Source organism: Protopterus annectens, chromosome 3.part1 (assembly GCF_019279795.1).
Source record: "Protopterus annectens isolate FY-2018-M chromosome 3.part1, PAN1.0, whole genome shotgun sequence".
Taxonomy (NCBI): domain Eukaryota; kingdom Metazoa; phylum Chordata; order Ceratodontiformes; family Protopteridae; genus Protopterus; species Protopterus annectens.
In genome coordinates this window covers 1,479,383,909-1,479,395,526 of record NC_056732.1, presented here as the reverse complement: position 1 = coordinate 1,479,395,526, position 11,618 = coordinate 1,479,383,909, and the positions used below count along the sequence as shown (strand labels likewise).

Below are 11,618 nucleotides of genomic sequence, written 5' to 3'. Positions count from 1 at the left end.
GCATACGAGCACACAAATGCAGGCACGCACATTTAGTTTTGTGCTTGAAAATGAAGTTTTTCCCTTTAAATTAAAACAAATCTAATTCATTACTTTCATTCTAATAGTACACAATTGGATCTTTTAATGGGTTGCAAAGACTACAGAGCTGTGTATTCACTTGAGATGTGACCTTATTGAGATCCTACTGTGATGGAATTACAATCCTTTTTATGCTGACATTACAACTTTTTTTTTAAAATGCTGCAGGTAGTGCCTGCTACCCATCTCACACTCTTCATTCCTCAAGGTCAAAGACCAACTCAAAGGTCAGTGATGTGCATTAACCTGTCTGCTTGACAAAAAAAGAAGTATAGTGGCTTATGTGAAGCCCCTGCACTAGCCCAGTAATCAAGGAGCCTCAATCCTCACCAATAGCACCAGTGAGGGATGTACACACTGGGAGGATGACAAGTACACAAACAGTAAAGTACAATTTCCCTTACGAATGCACAGAGATCACAGTCAGTATGGGGCTGGTTTCTCCTTCTTTCTCCAGATCCCCTATAAGACTCCCCACTGGCACAGCTATAAGGTTAAGATCTCAGCCGAGTGGCCAAGCTAAGACCTCCAATCACCCTCTCTGTCCAACCAGTGCTTCATGTCCCTGTCACTGTAGCTGACACACAGACACTGAGATATGACTGATGTAGAAACGCACACACCTGGGAAAGGCTGGCACAGGTTTACTACTTATGCCCCCTTCTGCCCAGATTATAAGGTAGTACCACCAGCCACCCTTACTTATTAGCTACTGTAAGGCCCTTACCAAAGGGTGTCCAATCCTACTGTGTAATGTTGCTATTATCCAAAAGCTAAGTGTGACCACAACTTTACAGCCCACTCCTAAATAGCCTTGAAAGTGTCACCAAATACATATGCAAGTACTGTAAGAGCTTAAATATCTCTAAACAAAACAGCCATAATTAAAATGTTTAAATATATTTAATAATAAATAAAAGAACAGGACAATACTCAGACAACACAGTAACTACAGAGTTCAGAACCACACAAAATATTTTTTAAACACTGCAGGACAGTCTCAAATACAGAAAACATCTAAACTAATTATTACTATATTCCTAACTATATCTAAAGATATCACTGTATCCTAGAGCAAGGCAAATGCAAATGAGTGGAAGTTCTTGCTAGGTCCAAGACAAAACGCAAAAAGGAAAATCTTTCCCTGAGAGAGTTCTTGAATTATTAACATTACTGCTGAGTTAGCTTGGATGACATCTTTGTCACCTGACTTCAGTTCCCAGACTAAGATACTAACATCCCTGTGTTAAAAATACTTGTGCAGCTGCTAGGATGTCAAAGAGCATTAAAAACACTTTACATTTTAAACCTAGTAATTATTTCTGTTTCAAGACAAGAGAAAAACTTCTAGCTCTAGACATCCTGTCTCCTGCAGTAAAACTGAGACTGAGAACAATCATAAAACATTCCGATTCTAACCTATTTTCTTCAAGCCTTGCAAGTTAACTGTTATGTTCCAGCTTCTACTATTAAAACATACATTTCCACAGGTATATAGTTTATATACATTTCTGTTCTTTACCAGTAGGGTACACTGTGGTTACATTTTTGAAACTCCGTACATAGCATACAGTTCTCTTACATTTGTAAGATAAGCATATGAATTATATTAATACTCACAAATGACAGAATTATTCACAAAATTCCAGATAGCTGGGCTGGCAGCATTGCAGCTTATTTTAACTACTGACAGACAATGGACTGCTTGAACTTGCTAAATTTCCTAGCTGCTTTGCCAGACTAATTTGCAAGTTATCACTGCAGCTTCTGCAGTCAAACGCAATGGCCCTCCTACCAACTACAACTTTAAGAATCTTATCTGCATGCTCACCAAAAGTTTGATGGTAAATGGATAAAAACCCATTAAAATGCAAAATAATAATAAATATTAAAGTACCTTGTCAAACTGCATCACATCCTGCTGTAGTGGTATTTGAAGACCCCAGAGTCTGTATTTGTTGGCAAGACCAGGATACTGCAAATCTTCAGCAAGTTCGACAACTGTACCCCTCTTCAGCACCTCAGAATTACCATAATCTATGTACGTCACAACACACTGCATCAAAAAATTATAAGAAAGGGAAACATTAATGAAAAAGCTAACAATATCCCTTGGGAAAGTTATTACAGAATACAAGAACACTGCTCTCTACTCTAGCACTACCATATAAAGTCAAAGTCGTTAAAAATAAACTATTACACAATGTTCATAAAACTTACTATATGGCCTTTTAGGATTACAGTAACGTAATTTTTTCAAACACTTAAGACAGGCACACACACAACACACACACACACACACACACATTAACTGGAAAGAACAAAACATAGTACATTTGTGACATACGGTAAAGACTGCTAACCCAGCTAGATGGAATTTTTTAAATTATATGCCATTTGTGAAAATTAATGTGACTTGCACAGAAATATAACAGAAGAAAATACTGCCAGCACAGCTATCTGGAATTTTGTAAATAATTCTGTAATTTGTGAATGTTGATATGATTTATATTTAAGTGTGACAGAAGGAACACTGCCAGCATAGCTATCTGGAATTTTGTAAATAATTCTGTCATTTGTGAATGTTGATATGATTTATATTTAAGTGTGACAGAAGGAACACTGCCAGCATAGCTGTATGGAATTTTGTAAATAATTATATGTATTGGAACAGGTAGTTATGTACTCACCATAACGATCAATGTATGTGGTCCATCTCGCCTCACATTCTTTACTCACGGGTTCGGAGCCGAGAATCGGCTCCGACTTGGCCAACTTATTTTCTAGCATGAAGTCTCTAATTGGCTGGGCTAACCCGGTATCCCAAGATGCACCTCTCCCTAGCCCCAGATCTAGTTTGCAGCCATCCGAATCACACCCCACACACACAACTGCCACTGGAGGGAGCTCCAGCCTGAAAGGAAAGAAAAAAACTGACATTGAAGGGTTCTCAGAACAAATTTTCCTCCAAATCCTATAAGAAGGGGGCAGGTGGGAGGGTACCTAAGAATGTGAGGTGAGATGGACCACATACATCGATCCTTATGGTGAGTACATAACTACCTGATGTTATGTGGTCCTATCTCGCCTACATTCTTTACTCACAAGACACCGTCCCCAGCACCTCTATCCTGGGCGGCTCATAGGAAAATACTCCTGAGAACTGTGGAACCAAAGGAAGCCCAGCCCCTAGAAGCCACTTCCAACTTGTAATTAGTAATAAAGGTGTGCGGAGAAGCCCAAGTGGCCGCAGCACAAATATCATCCAATGAAAGCCTAGCATGGTATGCTATTGATGTAGACACTGCCCTGGTAGAATGAGCTTTAACGGGAAAAGGTAAATTTCTGCCTGCTGACGAATAGATAAAGGAAATACAATATTTGATCCATTTAAAGATGTTCTGTTTTCTGAGAAGGACACAAACAGTTGATCAGACTTCCTAATATGCTTAGCCCTGTTTAAGTAGAATCTTAGTTGTCTGTGCACATCCAACTGATGAAACCTAAACTCTGCTTTACTGGAAAAGTTCGGAAAGAACACTGGTAACTCGATAGACTGATGCAGATTAACAGTGGATGACACTTACGGAAGGAAGGACGGGATAAGTCTCAGGGAAACTCTGTCCTTATGGAAGGTCAAATATGGAGGCTTAATGGACAAGGCATGAATCTCTGATACTCCTCTGGCCGATGTAATGGCTATCAGGAAAGCCGTCTTCCAAGATAGAAATTTTAATTCACAGGTGGCAGCCGGTTCAAAGGGCGGTGAAGTGATGGCTTGTAACACAAAGTTTAGATCCCATGGCATGACAGGTTCTGAAACCGGAGGGCGAAGTAACCAGGCGCCTTTCAAGAAGGCCTTACAAAGTTTATGGCCCATAAGAGAAGGCTCGTAAGATGTATGAAAGTTGGAAATTGTAGCCAGCTGTGCCTTAATGGAAGCAGGCGCGGAGTTCTGTCGGAAAAGCATGGCTAAAAAGCCTAAGACTGACAGAATTGGGGCTGTGAAGGGGTCAAAACCTTGGGCCTGAGCCCAAATGGAGAATCTCTTCCACTTGCTGGAATAAATCCTTCTGGTGAAGACTTATGAGACGAGACAAGATGTGTACCACCTCAGGTGAAAAGGAATGTCGTCTAACTAGTGATGGAAGTGGAGCAGCCAGGCTGTCAACCTGAGGGTTCGCAGGGAGGGGTGGAGATGTCCTGACATATGAATCAGTAGGTCTGGCACTGGGTCCAGAGTCCAAGGGCCGTACACTGCGTACTGCTGAAGAAAGGGGAACCATACTTGTCGAGGCCAGTGTGGAACAATTAGAATCATCTTGCTTCCCAAGGATATGGCTTTCTGAATCACTCTTGGTAACAGAGGAAATGGAGGGAAAGCATAGATCTGACCGGGGGGCCAATTGTGTACTAGAGCGTCCCTGGGTGAACCCCCCTGTGGGGGGATCAGTGTGAAGTACTTGCTGCATTTGGCATTGAGAGGGCTGGCGAAGAGATAGCAGCAAGGCTGACCCCACCTGTTGAAAATTTGAACCGCCACTCGGTTGTTCAGGGACCACTCGTAAGGCATCAGAATAGCTCTGCTCAGCCTGTCCGCTATCACGTTGGCCTTTCCCGCAATGTGCGTTGCCACTAAAAACTGTTGGGAAGACACTGTCCAATGCCACACTCGCATGGCCTCTCTGCAGAGGGGATAAGACTTGGTTCCACCCTGCTTTTTCAGGTACCACACCACGGACATGTTGTCCCGAGTGAATTGCAATCGTTCCCCGAGGAAGAGAGCTTTGGAGTGCCCACAACGCTAGTAACACCGCTCTCATCTCTAGAACATTGATGTGCAGGTGGTACCTTGTGATCTTGCCACGTGCTTTGGACCGTCCTGCCAAGATAATGCTCCCCCCACCCCATCTGGGAGGCGTCCATGGTCACCGTGGCCACTGGAGACAGAGGAATCAAGCTCCACCCTTTGTCCAGATTGGTGGAGCATAGCCACCAGAGGAGGTCCTGTTTGCACCATTCCGTGAGAAGTATCAAGTGGGAAAGAGGAAGTTTCTGGAAGGACCATTGGGCCGAAAGGAGCCATTGTAGGATCCGCATGTGTAACTTGGCTAGAGGCACCAGCATGATGGTGGCAGCCATGGATCCCAGGAGCTGGAGAACTAACCTGGCCTGAACTCTCTTGAGGGGCAACAATGCATGAATCTGAGACTGCAGCACTCTTATTCTCTCTTGTGGCAGAAAGGCCCGCATTTGCATAGAGTCTAGCTCAGCGCCTATAAAAACAACACACTGTGAGGGCAGCAAGGCAGACTTTTCCCAGTTCAAGGTAATTCCTAGTTGGTGACAAAGTGCAATGGTAGCCTCCCTGGCTTGAATAAGGAGATGACTGGTGGGAGCGGTGAAAAGCCAGACATCCAGATATGGAAACACCTGGAATCCCCGACATCTCAGGTGAGCCGTCACCACTGCCAGACACTTGGTAAACACCCTGGGGGCTGTGGTGAGACCAAAGGGCAGGGCACAAAACTGGAAGTGACTGGCTCCCAGCCGGAAGCGTAGAGTCCTGGATGCCTTGTCCATCTTGATGTGGTAGTAGGCATCCTCGAGATCGATGGAGCACATCCAGACTCCTTTTTCCAGCAAGGGAAAAATGGACTGAAGAGTGACCATTCGGAACTTGGACTTTAGAACGCAGTGATTCAATCGGCTGAGATCCAGAATGGGCCTCAGGTCCCCTGTCTTTTTCGGCACCAAAGAGAGTCTTGAGTAAGTTCCTAATCCGATATGGTCTGAGGGGACTGGTTGGATGACTCCATTTTCTAGCAGCTTTGAAACTTCTAGTGCTGCTTGATCCCGTTGACTGGGTGGAACATCCGGGATTCTTTTGACTGGAGGGGGTGTTGATAAAAAGGGAATGGTGTAACCTCCGGTAACTATTCGAAGCACCCAATGATCCTAGGTGATGCTTTCCCAGGCTTCCAGATGCAACAAAATTCGGCACTCGACTGGCTCCAGAACAGCACAGTCGGGCAACGCCTCAGGAACGCTGAAAGGAAGACCCGCGAAAGGAATTGCGGTCTCCCAAGTTGCAGGGGGTCTCCTCTGCTTCTAGGACGGCATCTTCCAGAATAATTTCCCCCTCCTCTGCCTCTGGAGGGGGACTCACCTTGAGCAGCAGGGAAAGACCTCTGACTTCTTGAACCACATTTCCCTCCTCTCTGAACCTTGGGGTAAGGCCTAGAAGGAAGAGAGAAATGGGCCCCTATGGCAGATAGGTTCTTCCCCTCCTGTTCGCATCTGGTGAGGGTGTCTTTCACTTTGGTCCCGAAGAGTGAGGACCCATAAAAGGAGGCGTCTGTGAAGTAAGACTTAAAGGCCTCCGCGAAATGACACAGGCGCATCCAGGCTTGCCTTCCGAGAGCTACACCTGAGCTAGCTGCCCTACTCGCCCCTTCAGCTGCATAAGATATGAGCCTCATGGACGAGTTGACAATGGAACAAAGGGTAGACAACTGGGCGTTAACAGTCTGCGCTACCGCCTCAGGCAGGTCACCTGTCAGAGTGTCTCCTAGCTCCTTAAGGAGATCTCTCTGGAGCAGAGTAAAATGACAAAGATAATTCAGCGACCGCAATATAAAGGTCGCTGAAGACAGGGTACGCTTCCTGTACCGGTCCATACTCCTGGACTCCTTGTTAGGAGGATGGACAGAAGAGGAAGCCTCTGCAACTTCCTGCTGAGTGGCTGCCGCCACCACCAAGGCATCTACGGAAGCCCCTTTGGTCAGGAACTCTTTCCCCGGGGGAGCAGAAAGAAACTTATTTGGACGTCTGGGCACCGGTTCCACGGAATCAGGGGTCTCCCACACCCTTCGACAAATCAAATCGAGGAGTTCATCGAAGGGTGAAGACACCCAGGAGGCGGAGGGCTGAGCTCCAAAGGCCTTGAGGAATACAGACTCCTCCTCAGAGGGGGTCTTGGAAGGCCAGTCGCGCCTCTGCCTCAAAATCTCCAGGATGTCGGAAAAAGAGATCGGAGAACGACTTAGGGGATCCCTCAGACTCCTCGAGGTCAGTATCAGAAGTGAGGGACTCGTCCTGGGAGATTATGTGCTTCCTCTTGCACAACTTCTTTCTAGGGGCCTCCTCGCCGACCCTGAGGGGCCCCCAGAAAGTTGGAGACCACTCATGGGGGTATCCTCAGACCTTCGGGCTCCGCCATCCATGGACAGGGGTGTGTCAGAGGCTCTAGCCAGGGTGTATGGGGAAGGAGTGACCGATCTGGGTGATGTAACTGATGATCTGGCCAGTGCGCTCCTCATGGCCTTGAAGGCAGGTCCCCCTGAATCTGAGGACTGACCCGTCTCAGAGACCACAACTGGAGTCGGGGGCCCCCGAGCCGAAGCACCGAGAGGGAGACTCGGAACAGACATGAGTCCCAAGGTATCCCCCTCGGGTCCGACTGAGGAAACCCAAGTACAGAAACCAGAGGATGGAACCGACATGGTTGGAGCCGACGTCGGCTCCGATAAACTCGCAAGGGGTATCGGAGCTGACACGAGAACATCACTTGGTGCGGAGCACTCCGGCTCCGACACAGGGGTGCTCGGAGGAGGAATCATCGGTACAAGAATAGGGACTGGCTCCGGAGCCGACTGGGCCAGAGCCGAGAACAATTTTGCTAACACCGGCGACTGCAGGAGCCTCTGGACCACCCTATCCACATCCAAATCAGACAGCCTAGAGGATTTGTAGGAAATAGAGGGAGATCGGGATCTCCTACCTAGAGACTCAGGCCTAACACTGGGTGACCGCTCCGAATAGGTTCCAATAATATCGAGGCCGAGGTCGACTCGGGTACAACGGATACCTCCTGCGGCCCCGAGGACAATGGAGCAGAGGAGACAGTATCCACTTTCGAAATGTTCTTCGGGGGCTCCGAAGAGAGAGATGGAGCCGGAGATCTTTTCTTGGCCTTGGAAGTCTTAGACTTAGTACTAGAAGAAGAGTCTAAGGACTCCTCAAAAGAAGGTATAACCAGGCCCTTCAAAATCAACTTATTTTTTCTTTCCTGCAGTACCCCCAGGCTAAAAGCATGGCAAAAACTGCAGGACTCTTGCAGCTGAATAGCACCAAGACAATAAACACAGATGGAATGCCCATCTGTGATGGACATCTTGTAGCCACATTTAGAGCATTTCTTAAACCCAGAGGGTTTATGCTCTTTCTGCTCTTTAGACATAATAGTACACAGCACCCACTCAACCGACGACAGACACGAGAGGAAGGCGGGAAAACCAAACCAAGAACAACCAAAGAAACTCTAATTTAAACGTTTCTTTGGTGCAGCAAGGAATCTAACTACCGACCAATAAAAACACAATTTTACAGAAAAAAACACACCAGAGAGGACTAGGTCCTCTAACTTAAACGGGCCTAGCCCGCCAAAAGAGGGATACCACAAAAAAAAAAAAAAAACACAACTCGCTCACACAGTACACTCACAATGAAAACTAGCTATTAAAATAGCTTTTTACTAGAAACAGACTGCTAAATACTTATGAAAAGTATAGAAAGGGTACTTAGCCACAGCCAAGCGAGACCACATCCTAACTCTACGAGCGGCAAACGAGATCTGGGGCTAGGCAAGGTGCATCTTGGGATACCAGGTTAGCCCAGCCAATTAGAGACTTTGTGCTAGAAAATAAGTTGGCCGAGTCGGAACAGATTCTCGGCTCCGAACCCGTGAGTAAAGAATGTAGGCGAGATAGGACCACATAACATCTGTATGTTATGTGTATATTAAACTGCTGATACAAAAGTATATGTTGAACAGGGTGTGTACAGTACTGAGCTTCAAAGATATATCCACAATGTACCCTAACGAAACACAGAAAATTAACTTGCAAAACTTAAGAACAGTTCAGGTTAAGTTACTTTATAACTGGGCCATAAACAAGAGATGTTATCTCTCAGTTTCAATGCAGAAGCAGACGTCTAGAGCTAGAAGTTTTTTGTATTTCCTTGAAATAAGTAATTTCTAGGTTTAAGATACAGAAGTGTTTTATTGCTTTATGACTTCCTAGCAGCTGCACAGCTGTTAGCAAACATCTGAAGGATATGTACTTTTCACAAGGAGATGTCAAATGCTATAATGGGGGGGGGGGTTTAGCCTGGGAACTGAAGTCAGGTGACAAAAAGTGATGTCATCCAAGCTAACCCAGCAGTAATACTTGATATTAATTTAAGAACTCTTTCAGAGACTGTGCATTTTGTATTTGACCTGGAAACATTCACTCATCATCACTACATCCGCACTTACCTAGTTGTAAGTTTTTAAGGGCATAGTAACTCTTACATATAGTTAGGAATATAGTAAAGATTAGTGTAGATGTTTTCTGTATTTGAGACTGTCCTACAATGTTTTAAATATTTCCTGTGATTTTGAACTCTGATATCACTATATGTACATATTTAGTATTGTCTTGTTCTTTTATGTATTAAATATATTTAAACTTATCTTTGTGGCTATTTGTGAGACGTATGTAAGCTCTTGGAGTACTTGAATATCTATTTGGTGACACTGAACAGGCCACTCCTTAATAGCCTTGCTTGGTCAGACTACCATTTGGATTAATAGTAACATTACACAGTAGGATTGGATACTCTTTGTAAGGTCCTTATAGTAGCTGATAAGGAGGGGCTGGTGGCAGTGGAAACTACCTTATAGTCTGGACAGAAGGAGGCATAGGTAGTACACCTGTGCCAGCCTTTCCCAGGTTTTTGTGCATCAGCTACTTAGGCAGGGACATGAAGCACTGGTTGGACACAGGGTGCTGGAGGTCTTGCCTTAGCCTTTCAGCTGAGATCTTAACCCTACAGCTGTGCCAGTGGGGAGTCTTATTGGGGATCTGGCGAAACCAGCCCCAGACTGTGATCTCTATGTGCTCTTAAGGGAAATTGCACTTTGCTGTGTGTGTACTTGTCATCCTCCAAGTGTGCATGTCTCCCACTGTTGCCAGTGGTGAGAATTGAGGCTCCTTGATTACTGGGCCAGTACAGGGGCGTCACATTACTCCCCATTTACATACGTGTTTTCTTTCCTTATAGCTGTCTGTAACTAACATTACATAAATAACTCAATTCCTACCTTCTGTGAAATCTCACTCCTCCACAACATTGCTCTTAATGTACTATTCCCACAAATTCCATTTATTTTTAGATAACTCACTCCTCCCCCTTTTCTATGGTTCCCTTCTCAAGTTCTTTTTCTCTTCTACAATATTCAAAACTTCAAATACAGTTGGTTACAGTCTCACCTAATACTTAGTTCAATATTCACCATTACTGTAACTTATAGGCCATCTAGGGCAGCAGCCATGCAGTAAAATATCTCTTCTTTCAGTGCAATGCATACAAATTCATAAATGATAGTGCAATACTCTAAGGTCCATAGTGCAATACTCATGTTCATGGTGCAATACTCCATGTCTCTTTCTGTGCAAGGATCAATGCAATGTCTTAACCAAGTACCTGTGCAATACTGAAGTCTCATGCAAGTAAGTGTTCCGTTCAAAAAGTGTTAAAATGTGTTTCTAATTACGTGCAATATTAATCTGTCTACCTGTATATCTGTGATGTAATAGCCAGGTGTTACACGTGTAAATGTCTGTGAAAACAGTCTATATATTGTCTGCACACTGAGTCTGGAGATACGGAATTTCGTTCAGTTTTTGCACTTGTGTGATTTCTGAATGACAATAAAGTTTACTTTGAGTTTAGATTTTCACTTCCATAATCTAGTGATTGTTTTTTTAGTAGCAAATAGGATGAAACTTAAGGCCAAATTATGTCTAGCCAATACAGACTGTATGTAACCCAGCTCAAGAGAATCCTTTTGTTAGTTACAGCAATTCGCTCCACCAGTATTTCTGAAAAAGTACTGTATAGGATTTTTTTTAGTTCCACTCCCAAAAAAAAAAAAAAAAAAAAAAAACCATGTTCCCAGCTACTCTTTCCCCATCACAGCTCCATTTGCCAACACTAAAAAAAAATAGTTTAAGTCTGATCGGGGATAAAAATACCCATGGAAAGACTTCCAAGCAAAAATCCAAACTCTTTGGATTTTGTTGCATACTTGGGAGCCATACATATGTCCCATCATTGTTCCCCTTTAAATTGCTTTTCCTCTCTCTCTTCCCAATCTTTTCTAACCTCCTTTGATTGATTCTTGCAGTGATCATGCAATATTTGTGTGTCATATCTTTAACAACTTTCCCAGATCTGACTAAACTCTAACTGAGCAGGTCTTCCACTTAGGAGTCCTCTAGCCCTTTCTCTCTGCCTAAACTCGGATACCAATACTGGTAGGGAAGGTAATTTCTAACCTACAGTCCAAACTTTGTCTCTGACTCATCCCACTCTACTACATTTTCCTCTCTAGTTACTTCCTTGCTATATCCTTGGTTCCTTTGCCAACTTTCTCCAGTAAATTCCAGCCTCATCTTGCCTATTTTCTGTACCCCTATTTGCAGTCA

General features: G+C 44.4%; 1 protein-coding gene across 3 annotated transcripts in view; it reads right to left on the bottom strand.

The window, feature by feature from the left end:
• STK31 (serine/threonine kinase 31) overlaps positions 1-11,618 on the bottom strand; it is a 5,081,810-nt gene that overhangs the window by 3,773,099 nt on the left and 1,297,093 nt on the right. For all 3 annotated transcript variants that reach the window (XM_044067546.1, XM_044067547.1, XM_044067545.1), the window contains one exon: positions 1,979-2,137. In XM_044067546.1, coding sequence (XP_043923481.1) covers positions 1,979-2,137 — 159 coding nt within the window. The remainder of the gene's footprint in view (positions 1-1,978; positions 2,138-11,618) is intronic.